Source organism: Hemiscyllium ocellatum, chromosome 19 (genome assembly GCF_020745735.1).
Source record: "Hemiscyllium ocellatum isolate sHemOce1 chromosome 19, sHemOce1.pat.X.cur, whole genome shotgun sequence".
Lineage (NCBI taxonomy): Eukaryota > Metazoa > Chordata > Chondrichthyes > Orectolobiformes > Hemiscylliidae > Hemiscyllium > Hemiscyllium ocellatum.
Window position 1 is genome coordinate 21,062,340 of NC_083419.1, and position 15,899 is coordinate 21,078,238.

A 15,899-nucleotide genomic window follows, 5' to 3' on the forward strand; every position below is an offset into this window, starting at 1 on the left:
ATGAGCATATTTGACTGATCCGCCATCCTCTTGTCAAGACCCAGGTCCAAAACCAACTGCATTTTTATCTGATCAAGAAACAACAGCTTCTTAAAAACAGACCAACTTAGCTGACAGAATTAAACTATCCTCAACTTGGAGCTGTTTTGGGAATGGAAATTTGTAACAAAATTTGTGTTGCCTACCTGTTCTTGAAGCTTTTTAAGCAGCATTCTGTTGGCATTCACAATCTTTTCAGCGGCCTGTAACTGTTCTTTATGCTTCATGTATTTGGCTTCAGCTTGACGCAGTGCTTCTTTCTTTTTTGCTTCTTGTTGTAACAGGTTTGATAAAAGAGACTCATCTTTTGTCAAGAGTAGACTAAAATAAAAGCAAATCAAAATCTTACACCTCAAGTTTATTTTTCACAAATTTAAACACTTAAGCAGTAGAATGGATAGAGCATGTTTTTTGATGTTTGAGAAAACAGTAACCATTTGCACAAATTCAAGCTATTACCATAGGTACGACTTAGCTGATTACTAAATTGAATAACCTTCATAATTGAAATGGATTTTAGTTGTGTCAAGCAGTCTACACCTTGCAATAGCTACACAAACACAAGTAAAAATGAATAGGTGGAGACATGTCCCATTGCAAACAATTGTATTCTGAAAGCTGAGGCACATTTAACCTTGTCTAATTTTCCTTTCCTGACAAATTTAAAAGTAAAGCCCAAACTTTTTCATCCTCTGAAATTATTGAGCATGGAGAAACAAATAAATGATGCTAGCTATATAATACAGCAGCATGAGATATTTGGGAACCATACGAAACAAAAAAAAACATGTTACATCAGGTATCAAATTAGGAAGTCGACATTCATTTTGGTTCAAACTGAACTGATGGCTGACAGAGATCCTTAACAGATTGGAAATGGTACATGATTATACTGACAGCTTGCTGATTCAAGTCACTGCATAAGAACAGCAGCAGAAAATCTTTTCAGGCAGTTAGAAAAACACCAAGCAACTACTTGAGGAAAAATAAAGGGGCTCTTTCAGGCTCTTAAGACAATTATTACCCAATTAGCAAAAGAGCTAGTCTGGCTATTTATTTCACCGCAGTCTACCAGACATTCTGAGAAAGTTTCTATTAAGGTAAATTTGTCCAACACTCCTTATTGATGCTTAGAGAAAAGAAAGCACAATGAAAACTTACTTGTGTTTTCTGAGTCTATCTTCAACATCTAACAGTTGTTTACTGACCACTGTTCTTTTTCCAACACTATTTACTTCAGCACCAGAGCGAACCAGGGAGGGACTAGCTCTTGACAAATCAGACTTCAGCTGTCGCTGTTTCTCACGGCTAAATAAAATCAAGCCAAACTAATGAGTACAAAGGCATTGTACTAAGCATTGAAATTAATAAACATTAGTTGGACAGACAGCAGCTCGCTCACATTCAATTCATAATTGGCAGCAAACAAACAACAAACTTTAGTGCTCGTAACAAGCTTGGAATCACAAGATTCAAACTATATAACTCAGAACAAGCTGGACTCCTCTATTCAATCAACATGAGGTTAGGTCAATACCATCACTCATGTGCAGAAGCATTTAGCTCGTAGTAATTATCTGGTTCATTTTCAAGAATTTGCTGAGGAAACAGTTCACAACACCAAATGACTATTAAAGTGAATAGAAGCAAACAAAAAAAGTGTCACAAAAAGTGAATATTTACCTGACATTTTCTTCCTTTAAAAGTCTATTTTCCTTTTTGCCTCCCTCAGAAAATCCATCTTTGGTTCCAGCAGGATCATTTTCTTTTTCTGCTTTTAGTTTTGGCTTTGGTTTTGTGGCCTTTAGACAAAGAAAGTTTTCAGCCTTGATACAGTGCAAAGAGCAATGAACATCAGTACTCAAAAATTAAACTGAAGCACTTTTAAAAATGAGCATCAATATTCAACCATATACTATGCCAAACATAAGCTTTTCCAGTTTACCACGATTCTCAAAAACCTGTCTACTGCCACGGCATTAATTACCATAGATAGTTAATGACAAATTCAGAAAAGATACTTCCCCCATCCGGTCGGCCACAAAAACTAAGGGCCTACAGGAGCCCCTTTGCAGCTATCTACCCAGTCATTTCTTTAGGAATTTCCAATCTTTCTTGGCAACTTTTGAGTATCCTCCACATAAAAGTAAGGGCTTACACTTCCATACTATTTTCAGAGATTTTCAATTTCAAAACATAGTCAAGTTCAAAGTCTGTACGGATGTTAGACAATATTGCCAGGTACCTCATGACAAATTGCTTTTTTTAAAACTGAGAACCAATGTCTGCATAATGATTTTGATAATGACCGAAGTGGTACATAAGCATATAGATCTGGACAAACCGGTGTGAAATACATGCTTCACCACTTCATGGGATTTCTGTTCTAACCCCCTTTGTTATATTTCCTTATATATTCCCAGTATTCATTTTTCTTGTTCCCACTATTCCTGCAAGTCATGCTGTTGGACTTGGTGAGCTAACCACTAACATTATCAGACTCCTTTTAGTGCTCTGTAGCTGTTTAGCTTATTTTGCCCATGTTACAGATCATTTGTCACTTACCCAACTATGGTACTGATATATCCAGATTTGTATTTATCTTCTCCAATATTTTAAATTGTCCTTCCTCAATCTGAAAACTCACTACTAGCTACAGACTGAGACAATTAATGTTCCAGTAATCAAATAACTTACATCCACAATAAAAAGCAATAGCTCTATCACAAATTGCACAGGAAGCTGGTGGTGCCTATGCATGTCTACAACTTATTCATAAATCATGCTTTCATTCAAATAATTTTCAATTGACCTTAGAAGCTTGCCTTTGTTGTATGACTTTCTTCCTTGTTGGTTGATAGATTGAGACATGATAACGTTTCAAGACAACACTTTCAGAAATAAAGTTTTCAATCTTCATGAGCCATACAAGTACAATGTAGAACTGCAAAAGTTACTTTTCACATTTAAATCTGGGTTGTCATTAATATATTTGTATTTTGCTTTCCCTAATATGGATAGGATTTAGTGGCAAATAAACTTGAAATTATGTGTTTAAAAAACAAAAGAACGTATCTCCCTTCCCACAAATCCACAGAGGCAAACAACACAAGTCTGCTCTTACTACTGTGAGAGTCAAACAGCCTAGTTTTCAGGTGGTGGGCCTGGGGATGGTAACTCAGCTTGGTTATTCCCATCCTTCTGTTTCTGCTCACATTTTTCAGTCTAAATGTCAGTGCCAAATTACTAATTGATTCAAAGTATCTAGATACGCAATATATAATAAGGAGACAGAATTGAAACAATTACTGGGCAATTGATTCATCTGACTAATCCAGGTCATATCTACACCTAAAGGTCTGGGTACAGCTCTGTATAAAAGAAAAAACTGATTTTGCACTTTGTGTATAACAAGCACCAAGAAATGAAGGTCAGGCAGGGACGATGGAGAGAAAGAATTAATTGAAGACGTAACCTTTTTCCATTCATCTCAAAATATTATGTTTCTTTCCCAAGTACATCCAACAATGTTTATTTTTGATTTTCAGCATTTGCAATGGATTGATTGTGTAGATTCAGTTCTATCTGCATGCTTTTAGATTGAGAACATTTTCAGTCAATTTTTTCTGATTACATTTTGCATCCACCTTTCTAGCTTAAATTTGCCACGTTATTGTTGTAATTATACCAGCTCCGCTAGCTGTGATACTACAGTGCATCAATATGCAGTTTTCTTTCATGGTCAGTTTTATGAAGGGCAGGTGAATTGCATCCACAAGACATAACACAAATTCCTGCAATGCCATTGCCAGAAGACCAAGCGTAACATTATGGGAAACTGCTTCAGTAACTTAATGAAAAATCTACTTTCTTTAACACTAAATATCATCTATGACTTTTACTATTCTAATTAAGAATTCAAAGAACCCAAGCACATGAGCGATGGATCTATTACATCTCTCCCACATGGGAATAACAGATCATTCAGCATGGTTTTGATATGCAAAGGATTCTAGTGAAATTCCAACCCTCAATTTACAATACAGATTTTGTCACAACAGCACTTTTTTGTGGAATCTTGCTGTGTGGATTGGTTGCTGCCCTTCCTACACAAGTGACTGCACACTGAATAGGCTTTGAAACACACTTGTAGGAGAAAGTGAGGACTGCAGATGCTGGAGATCAGCTGAAAATGTGTTGCTGGAAAAGCTCAGCAGGCCAGGGAGCATCCAAGGAACAAGAGAATCGACGTTTCGGGCATGAGCCCTTCTTCAGGAATGAGGAAAGTGTGCCTAGCAGGCTAAGATAAAAGGTAGGGAGGAGGGACTTGGGGGAGGGGCATGGGAAATGCGATAGATGGAAGGAGGTTAAGGTGAGGGTGATAGGCCGGAGTGGGGGTGGGGACGGAGAGATCAGGAAGAAGATTGCAGATCAGGAAGGTGGTGTTGAGTGCAAGGGTTGGGACTGAGACAAAGCGGGGTGAGGGGAAATGAGGAAACTGGAGAAATCTGAGTTCATCCCTTGAGGTTGGAGGGCTCCTAGACGGAAGATGAGGCACTCTTCCTCCAGCCGTCGTGTTGCTATGGTCTGGCGATGGAGTCGTCCAAGGACCTGCATGTCCTTGGTGGAGTGGGAAGGGCAGTTGAAGTGTTGAGCCACGGAGTAGTTGGGTTGGTTGGTCCAGGTGTCCCAGAGGTGTTCTCTGAAACGTTCCGCAAGTAGGCGGCCTGTCTCCCCAATATAGAGGCGGCCACATCGGGTGCAGCGGACGCAGTAAATTTCCAACGCCCCTCCCCCAAGTCCCTCCTCCCTCCCTTTTATCTTAGCCTGCTTGGCACACCCTCCTCATTCCTGAAGGGCTCATGCCCGAAACGTCGATACTCTTGCTCCTTGGATGCTGCCTGGCCTGCTGCGCTTTTCCAGCAACACGTTTTCAGCTATGATACACACTTGCTCTTAACCAGGAATCCTGATGAAATACAATACCCAACGAAAAAACGTTACAATCATAATTACGTAGGACAAAGTTTCTGCACACCTCTGCAGATCGTCTGGCTTCTCGAATCATGGACTCCAAACCTCCAAAGACACCCACACTTAAGTTGGATTGCTCATTATCTGACTCACTATCATCAGAATCATCCAGTCGCACAACTACAGATTTGTGCCTTGGAATCTGCAAATTTGAATAAAAACAACATCATGAAAAACATGAAAATATCCCAAAATATTTAGAGAAGTGACAAAATCTGCATATCAAGTTTACCTCCCTAAAACTCCCAGGAACGTAATTTTAGGCAATTGAACATTTTGTAAAAATTAGGTCATGAAACATACATACTAAATGAACCTTTCCACCTATCAAGAGCAGCAACACTAGAGATCATTAATTTAAAATATTCAACAAATCAAATAGCAACAGCAAAGCTGTTTTTTTCTGGGGTGTAGTGAGGACATGGGACACCCTACCACAAGGACTGCAGGAAAGTACATAAGAGCGAGCACAGAAAGGGTGCATTGCTAGAATTAGGAGAGAAAGAAAGAGAAGGAACTCAAGTGGAGCACAAACACTTGAAGGAGCAAGCTGCTGTCCTTCAGGTTCAATGTAATTTTCTGCCTTCAGAAAAGCTGTGAAATCTTTACTATACATACCCATATGCTGACAAGTACCTGCAGGGTAGACTTCTAAATGAAAAAATGAAAACTATTTCACCAAACTCTACACAGTTTGAAAAGGCACAGAGAGGATCTATTCTCTAACAACCTGCATGAGCGCGGTTATTTTGGTTCAAAGTTTCTTGGAACTTTCAATACACCATCTGATTAGTTTGTTGCATTGAAATAACTGAGGGTTTGAACCCAAAGGTATTTTGCTAAAGGTGGCACACTGTTTCCATTGAGATGTTTACCTGCGTTAGGTTAATATGGCTAGTTTTAAAAGTTCCAGCAGAATTGAAACTTTTGAGTAGAAAAGTAATTCTGTTTTGCACTTAAATTGCGCTTAGTTAAAAACCAGTAATGTTACATCATCTCAGTTAAGCTGTCGATTAAATACCATTCTTATATTCACTGTTAAGATACTTCGGAACTTAGCATTCAAAGGAAACTGTTAACCCAAGAACTAAGTACACCTTCACAATTGGACAGAATAGAAAGCCACATTAACGAATTCAAGATATCATTAAAATGAAAAACAACTGAAAAGGAGTTCTACTCTATTTTGAAAAAGGTTTACTTCTTCGTTAACCTTTAATTAAATCTATGTTGTGTTACACCAGCAATTTCTGGAACGATTCCTCCATACAATTTCCCACATCCAAAACCAGCCATGGTTACATTTATAAGATAAAACTCATTTTTGCCAGCATATAGAGGTTTATAAAATCATGAAGGGCACTAGTAGGGTAATTAGACAAGGTTTTTTCCCTGGGGTAGGGGAGTCCAGAACTGGAGGGCATGGATTTAGGGTGAGGGAGGAAAGATTTAAAAGGGATCACAGAGGCAAATTTTTGACGGAGAGGGTGATGTGGGCGTCTGTGGGCATGTGTAATGAGCTTCCAGAGATGGTGGAGGAGGCTGGTACAATTACAATATTTAAAAGGCATCTGGCTGAGTAGAGTTGAGGGATATGGGTCAAGGGCTGGCAAATGGAACTAGATTAGTATAAGATACCTGGTCAGCATGGATGAGTTGGACAAAAGGGTCTGTTTCTGTTCTGTACATCTCTATGATTGCATGAACAGTCAAAACAAAATCCTTACCATTATAAGTGGACGAGGAGCTGAAAGTCCTCTTGTAAACTTTGTGCTTTGGGGACGTGGTTGTAATGCAGAATTCAGGTCAGCAGTTGGAAGATTATTCATTGGTCCTGATTGGGAGTTCTCAATAGCAAGAGATGGATAAGCCATGTCACAAATATCAGTTGAATCCTGTTTTAAATAGTGGAGAGAGTAAGTTAATTTTCAGAAAACAATTACATTTACTTATTTGCTATTACCAAAATTCAACTTGCACTGAAGCGCAATTAAGTGTATCGCCCCACATCCCAATTAGAATGGTTAAATAGGAAAGGTCCAATATTCTCTACATCTCTTCAATTATTTTACTTTCAGCAAAATTTTGGACTCTTTTGGAACATAGCATCAACAAAGACCTGCGAAGAAACAGTGGGTGCCAACTGAGTTCACCAGAGTTCCAAAGCACAGCCCAATTTGGTCCGTGTCAGACACCACGACAAGTATTATGCTAAATCCAATACTATCTATACAGAGGAAAAATTGAATTAGATGAATTCCACACCAAAATTAATAACTTTAACCTAAAATAAACTTGAGACATTCAGAGCTGAACTCAAAAATCAGCAAACAGAAATCATTCCAATTAACTATCCTGACTTGTAGCAGACTGCCCTCTGGTGGCTAAACACAGCTTTAACATGAAGTTGTTAAAATTACCTCTGGTTTCACAGCACGCCGATTTGCTATAGATTTCAACAATTCCTCTCGAAGGAGCATTTCTTCTTCTTCTTCCTCATCGGCAAATGGAGGTTTTGGTGGCTGCTCAGGTTCCTCTGGAGGAAGTGGTGGGGGCGGTGGCGGCACAGGCAGCTCCAAGGGATTAGGAAAGTAGGACTCCAAGTAATTTGGAATCACAGGATCCATCATGTTCTAAAAATGGAACAGATGTGCAAAGAGTTCAGACATTAATCACGGAATTTAAAATAAACCAATTTAAATATGTAAGTGGCAGAGATTGGTTTGTTACTGCTTATACAGTAAAGCCATTAGTGGTTGTTATAACCACCTCATGTAATTCCCTCCTCAAATACAGTTAACTAAAAACATCAGAACTGTCAAAATCATTTCGGAAACCAGTGAGCTTTCAACTGAAAAATGCTAACAATGCATGCACAATAATGAAAACGCAGTTGCAATTTAGAAAAACAGCACTTAAAATCAAAGATTCATTTTTGACAGTTCACAAGGCAAATAAAAAGATAATAACCTGGAAGATAATGCCATACTTTATGGCATAAGTTCAGAAAATACACAACACAGCAGCATATTACAGATTCAGTTTAATATAAGGAGTAATGCAGAAGTGAAATTAACCTGATGCTGTGAAAATATTGGCACAGGTGGCATTGGAATATAATACCCTGATTGGTAATCCACAGAGATTGAAGATGGCACTGGAGATGATACTGTGAGGAGAGAGGAAGAGTCCACATTTTAAACTGGTAAAACCATGTCAAAGTCATTGACAATGCGGAATAAAATAAAGCTTATCACATGCGCATATATGGATAAAGTATTTATCAAAACTGTTTCACTTTGAACTGGCTGGTCAAATGTAATTACACGTAGATATAGATTAAAGTATACTGGCAAAACTTTATTCATCAGTCACTGATCTTTAGGCTATGACATCCTTACATATTAAATTGGATTTCTGGCAGCAAATTATTAACATGCTATTTGCACACCATTATTTAAATAAAATTAGGTTTTTACAAAACACGTTTGAGAATCCGTTCCCAAATTCTTTCAATAAAGAAACCCAGAATCACATTAACAAAACACATGCAACACTGACAACAACCATACATTTATGTCTAAGGACCTCTACAACTAAAAAATGTTGACAATCATTTCCCAAGAAATGGGCCAGATTTTGTGGTTAGTGGTAAAGTAGCATCCATCACTGATATTGGTCCGGAAAGCTTTTGCTGATCTCCGAACACAGATTTGCTTTTATCAGCACCTAAATTAGTGTCACCCTCCAGTGGGCACATCGGGAATCGTTGAAGGCAGCAAGTTGCATTACGTCGGTCATAATCATGAGCAACCATTCTCCACTTCTGACCTTCCAAATCATGGAAGATCACTGCAGAAATATCTACATTGCTGCAACACATTGTTTAAAGGACACTACCCTTAGCAAGGATATTTGTACCAGATACCCTAAGATGGCTGGCCAGCAACAACCAAAACCTTAACCCTTTTGTTAGGCATCTCCAAGAAATGGAGGGCTTACTACTTGATTCTAATTTGATTAAATTCTATGTTAAGATCTTTCTCATACTGACTGCATACTGTGTTACCACATCCAGTCATGTGCCCAGCTATAAGACAAGGCCTTTACAGATAAGTGTGTTTCATTATTTTTGTTGGATTGCTTCAATTTTTCCACTGGTGGAACTGCAACCTTCAACTGAATTGTAGTTGATGCAATTTACTACATCAAAGAAATGAGTATCTAAGTTTCACGTTGTCTATGCAAAGTCTAAGCGACTAATTTCACAGGAGAAAGTGAATGACGTGGAACATTCATTTTGATTTCAAATGCTGTTTACAGAGCACTGATGATATTTACCTGGTGAATTGGTTTCACTATCTGTTTCCATAGCAACCTCTTCATAATTATCATACTGGTACATGTTTCCAGATTCTTCCATTAGTCTCTCCTGTGATTTTTTGATATCAAAATCTGTCGACTAAAACATGGAGAAGAATTATTGTGGACAAAGCCCTTCAACAAATCTGCACTATTAGTTGGCTAACTGTCCTGTGGAACTACAAGAAAATATTGCTGGCTAAACTCCTTCCTGGTAATGTGTGTGGGCGAAAGGTTCACATTTTACCTCCGCATCATTCCAAATTTTAGATCCAAATTGCTACAAATTGCTTTCTGATCTCAAACCTTTAAAGTATTCTGGTATGCCTCAAATATCTTAGTTGGTCTAGCATTGTTGTCCATGTCTACAGTTGCCGAGACTCCAAGATTTGGGATTCACGTTCCTCATTTCCCTCTTTAGGACACTTTTAAACTTTGAGAGGGAGCACAAGGAGGAATTTGAAGATTTACTAGAATTCATGGGAGTCCCTGAAAAAAGTGTCCAGCTAACACAGAACATGTACAAGCAGCAGTGTGCAACGGTAAGAGTTCAAAAGCCAATGCTGGATTAGACCAAGGAATGGCACTGAACCGCTTCTTGATCTTCAAAGTGAGGAAATGAAATGGGACGGTTCATGGATCAATGACGTTTCTCGGTGACATTGGGTATGGGGTGAAGTTGATTGAGGATTTGGACAAAAGCTCTAGAATGCAGAGATAAGAATCTCAAGCAGCCCAAAAGATGTAATTTATAGACTTTGAGCAACAGAAGAGGATGAGAGTGAAGATGTAAAGATTATGGGAGAAGACTTAAGGAAAAGTAGACATTTTCACGTTATTGGCATACAGGCCAATTTTCATTTGTCAGGTGAAAAATTGCGGCTAATGACTGATGGCTGAACAGTCATACTGAACTAAACTAACCAAACTAACCACCTGCCTGCGCCTGGCCCATATCCCTACAAACGATTCCTATTCATGTGTCCTTCCAACTATCTATTCAGTGTTGTAATTATACCCACATCCATCACTTCCTCAGGATGTTCATTCCACACACAAACATGCCCCCTCGTCTTGAAATCCTCCCTCCGAGGGAAAAGACAATTACCATTACGTCTACCGATACACCTCACTATTTTATGAACTTCTATCAGGTCACATCTCAAACCTCAGTTGCTCCAGTGAAAAAAGTCTCAGCCTTACTTTATAACTCAAATCTTCCATACCTGGCAACATCCTGGTAAATCTCTTCTGAACCATCTCCAGTTTAATATCCTTCCTATAACTGGGCGACCAGAACTGGACACAGTATTCCAGAAAAGGCCTTACCGATGTCCTGTTTCTAAAGGACTGAGCAATGAAGGAGTGTCAAACGCCTTTTTAACCATCCTGTCTATAGGATACAAATTCAAAACAATTATATACTGGCACTCCTTTGTCCCTCTGTTCAACAACACTATCCAAGACCCTACCATTAAATTGTATAAACTCTACCCTTATTTGTTGTACCAAAATACACCTCCCATTTCTCCAGACTGAGCTCCATCTGTCGTTTTTCAGTCCGTTGATATTTGATCGAGATCCCTTTGCAATCTTAGAAAATCTTCACCTGTCTACTATGGCACCAATTTTGGTTTTTACACAAACTTACTAACCAGGTCTTCCATATTCTCATCCACATCTCTCTCTCTCTCTCTCTCTCACACACACACACACACACACACACACACACACACACACACACACACACACACACACCAAACAAAAGAAGAATAGGGACAGGGAGAGATTTAGTTTGTACACCGTATAATATGCAACATGACATCTGGGTCAAAGAAAAACCCAATTTATACAGTACGATCTACCTCACTATGATCAGTATGGGGGGAGATGGGATTATGGAAATGAAAAATTATCCAAGATATGACTAGCTGACAGTACTCATTGTACTTGTTGTAAAGAAAACCGTTGTTGAAACTGAATGAAAGAATCTACAGCATAAGACTTGCCACCTTATGCAGTGCAGAAACTAAGACAACAATTGGATACGGTCAAGTTGTGAGCACGTTGTGTGGAGTAATGTCAAAGGAAACAATGTCAGGAGCTGGCACATTTCAGATGGCAGAGGGGAAAGCAGTGGAGTGAACATTGAAGAGTCAAGAAAATATCTCATACATTCAAATGTTATGGTCAAATAATATAGAAAAGAGAAATGCAGTTAGGCATCACCAGGAAGATTTCCAGTACCTGCAGTATTTTGCTATCACAAGTTTGTTTTTATACTACACCACAAATCATATATCTACACAATTATAACAAAAGTTGGCTCACGCCCAAAACAATCAGAACTTTGGATAGAGAATGCAATGGTTATGTGAACTTTAGAGACCAGGTGTAGGCAAGGTATGCCGACTTCTACTTTCAACATTACATTCAGAAATACATCAGATTCTCAAAAGAAACCCTAAACTTATTCATACATTGAATTTGCCATAATTTACGAATAATGTAGGTTTACACTTCAAGAAACTGTTTAGTTTTCCACTAATCTGAAATCAGAGCAGTTATATTAAAAAACTCACAATGAACCATTATCAGAAACTGCAATACTCATTGTAATATTGGACAGGGATTTCGGTCTCAGTTTGAAAAGTTTCAACATTCAGTTTGAATGAAACACTTTACATTAAATTCCATGTTATAAAGACTAATATATTTCTAGTTTCACTAGAAATGATCAGAAGCTGAATTTATCTTCCCAAATAAAGTGCAATTTACATTTACCAAATTCTAAATGAAACAGTGAGTCAGTTCTGAGAGCTTACTCAAGACTGGGGCTAATGTTTCTTCTTCAACTGCTTAAAACAGTATGCATTCCAAACAATACACCTACTGTGCATATTAACAGCAGCCTGGCATTAGAAGAAATATTTTCCTAAATCATTACTTAGCATAACAATACAAAGCAATTAAGTCTTACCTTGCTACTAGATCTTCTCTTCCCTCCTACAAGTTTCATAAAACGATTGTACTGCTCCTCCTGATTGGAGAGATCACGTATTTTTCTGATTTCTTCCTCACGCTTTTTTCGCTCTTCCTCTTCCAGTTGTTTCTTCTCTTCCTCTTCCTTTCTTTGCTTCTCTTGTTCTTTTTGCTGCTGTAATTTTTTCCATGCTCTAGTTTTCTGTCTTCGCAAAACCTGCTTTGTAGCAACAGCTGAACAAAACAGTTAAAGCATTAAGAATATCGAGTTTATACACAGCCTCCATTTTGTCAATTCCTTATTTGTATGTTTAAATGAAAATACACAAAAGATTCATCCGCTTTTAATGATGAATGAATAACATCCGCTTACCCAATTCAAGTCATCTCTTGCTTTGATTTCACTGCCTTCTACCAATTCCCTCGCGCTGCTTGCCAGCGTAAACTGAAATCCCAGTTCTGCTACCAACACTTTGCCCTAAATAAAATTCCAAGTCACTGACAACTGCACTTCCAAAGATCTAAATTGCATTATTAAGCTAGACAGTGTAGTGAAGGTGTCAAGCCAATCAACTATTCCCTCTCCATCACCGTTGTTTTCATGGTCTTTATAAAATTTACTATTCCTGTCCATTCTCCAGGTACAAGTCTTATCTTCATGCTTTCAAAAGGATCTTGATTCTGGTACCCAAGTTGTTTAATAAGATCTCTCAACCTGGCCAAACCATATCAAACACGATTGGACCTCACTGTCCCCTGCCAAATTACTGCACACCATTCGCTTCTATTTGCGGTCTTTCAAATGATGTTTTTCACTCTGCAAACAAACATTTAAGATCGGGCAATTAACTAGCAAGTAACATTCATGCCACTTAAGTACAGGCAATCACAAATTGGAGCACCTGACTTTCTTGACATTTAACAGCATTTCTAACTTTCAAGGATTAATGACCTAAACCCCCACATTCCAGCCACACAAAATCTATTATAAGAACGGGTCACAGGCAACATTCACTCTAAGTTGCACAACCACTTTGATCTCGCATGTAGTGATTAGCACTGGCATGCTGATCATGGCACTGAATTCCAGAGGTCTGTGCGGTCAAGAAGCAAGTTGAAGAATGCTGGTCAGAGGCTGGGTATTCTGCATCAAGTAACTCACCTTCAAATTCCCAAAGCTTCTCCAACAACTACAACGTGCATCAAGAGCATGTTTGAATATTCTCCACATGGCTGACTCACTGCAGTTCCAACAATACTGAAGTAGTCAATTTCCAGAGCAACATAACTCCCTTGATTGGCATATCATCCTGCAGACTAAACATTCATCTATCACCAGCGCATGTGACAGCAGTGTGTACCAATGACAAGATGCCATAGAGCATTTCAAAGTTTCACCAACAGGACATTCCAAATCTGTGAATTCTATAATCTAGCACAGGAAGGGCAGCAGGTTCATAGGAACACCACCTGCAAGTCAGACACCATCTTGATTTCAATCACCTTCAATTTCTGCCACTTTAAAATTCAATAACTTTTACTAACAGCAATGTTGGTGTTTCTATATCACAATGACTGCAGTGGCTCACCACACTTTTAAGGACGATTATGATAGCCAATAAATTGCGACCTTGACCAGGACATTCACTTTTAATGAACAAATGAAAAAATACACTTGCTTACCAGGATGATCATTTCTTTCGAACAATCAAAGCCTATATCGCCCATTCTTCCATGTTCCCTACACCCTTGAACTTTCAACAACCATATTTGAGTATCTATACTATAGTGACTACAATAGTTCAAGGTTGCAGTGGTTCATGAACAAGCAAATTACTTTCTAAGATGTAAACTCAGCAATCTCTGCTGTTTTTTTGAATATCTACCTAGCCTAATATTCTTGTCCCAATGCTAATGTGGACCCAAAAGCTTCTTTTATCCCTCTCTTCATTCCATCTTTGCTCCTACATTACTCCTTCTACAGACCACCAGTTGTCATCCTAGTGCCCACATGGTCATTGTAATTGGTTCCCTTGCCCCATTTTCAAAACTGCAATCAGTCAATCAGTCACACCCTCAAAACTCCAACCTCCTCTTCTCCTCTCCTAAAAAATGGTTCCCCACCTCCGAAGCTCCAGAAAGCATCATTAACCAAATCCACATCTTTGCCTCTAATTTGCTTCAATCAAATCTCCTCCCTGCCACAAAGGCTTCATAGTCACAAATAATGTCTTTCACCATGCTCAACCCTTCCTTGTTACCTCATTGAATTTTTGTTCATTTTGATATAATCAACCATTTCATCATCAAAAGAATTTGCATTTCTTTCTCAGTGGATCTATCTTTGCTTCACTTATCTACACAATCGCAGCCCCAGCACATACTGCTTCTTATATACTCCTTCCTCCTTATTTACCTCCATGTTATCCACATGGACATCTGACTTAACTGATATGCTTCAGAAACCCTTCCCTATATTCCTTTGTCCCCTCCAGACTGAAATATTACAGAGTAACCTGTGTTAATCCAAAATTTACCATCCCCCTATTTCCCTACAGCTACTCCTAATCTTCCAATGCCTCAAATTTAAAAATACTAGTTGCGGGCAAATCTGCAGCTTCCTATTTATCCAATCCAGGCTGCTTGCGCATTTTTTTTTACCCCAATTACATCCATGTCTACATCTGAGCTGTGCACATTGGAATACCCTTGCAAAACTTCTGCATCTTTAGTTCCCTAAGGTTTCTGTAAAACCCAGCTTTTAAAAGTCAAGCTTCTATGCACTTTTATTCTCCTTTCATTCCATTGTCCATGTGCATATGAAACATTTTTATATAATGGCATTAATACTATATCAGTGCAGGTTCATTAGTTACCCAAAAACCACAGCACCTGACCACCATATTTGGGCCACCACTCTCTCGCAACATTACGCAGTCCAAAATAATTGAAGGATTCACTTTTAAATGCTGTTTCAAAAGAACCGCATGGCAGGCAATGCACCAATGAAATCTTAACCAACACAAATTACAAGCCATGTTAACAAAGCTATTTCAATAAACAGCTACCCATTTGCTAAAACAAACCTATTCAAGAATGAAAAATATTCTATCACAACTGGCAGCCTAAATATCGCGAACTCAAGAGAATTAAGCACCATTCCACAAACTCAGTTACCTGTGTTAAGTGGCTTCTTCAGCACACGGGTTTTAGGGCTACTTCGGACTTTCTGCTGAGACACCTTTGGCTTAGCAAGCTTCTCTTTGCTCTCTTTCATTACACATTGTTCCTTTTGTTGCCATTTTTTACTAGCAGACTGCAATGCAAGAAGACGTAACTGGAGTTCTGACAATTCTTCCTCCTCTTCCCTCTCCTCCTCGAGATCATCATCGTCCGCTTTGACGACGTCCTGTTAAATATTACAATATTAAGTACCCAACAATCATAAATTCTATCTTCAAACCACTATAACTTGGACAGTA

At 38.6% G+C, this 15,899-nt stretch overlaps 1 protein-coding gene across 1 annotated transcript in view; it reads right to left on the minus strand.

Annotated features, from left to right (window-relative positions):
• LOC132824897 (zinc finger C3H1 domain-containing protein) overlaps positions 1-15,899 on the minus strand; it is a 69,243-nt gene that overhangs the window by 47,331 nt on the left and 6,013 nt on the right. Inside the window, exons 4-13 of the mRNA XM_060839744.1 lie at positions 15,595-15,826; positions 12,416-12,651; positions 9,415-9,535; positions 8,151-8,242; positions 7,494-7,706; positions 6,801-6,968; positions 5,078-5,215; positions 1,723-1,841; positions 1,201-1,347; positions 186-360 (exon numbers count right to left, since the gene is read on the minus strand). Coding sequence (XP_060695727.1) covers positions 186-360; positions 1,201-1,347; positions 1,723-1,841; positions 5,078-5,215; positions 6,801-6,968; positions 7,494-7,706; positions 8,151-8,242; positions 9,415-9,535; positions 12,416-12,651; positions 15,595-15,826 — 1,641 coding nt within the window. The remainder of the gene's footprint in view (positions 1-185; positions 361-1,200; positions 1,348-1,722; positions 1,842-5,077; positions 5,216-6,800; positions 6,969-7,493; positions 7,707-8,150; positions 8,243-9,414; positions 9,536-12,415; positions 12,652-15,594; positions 15,827-15,899) is intronic.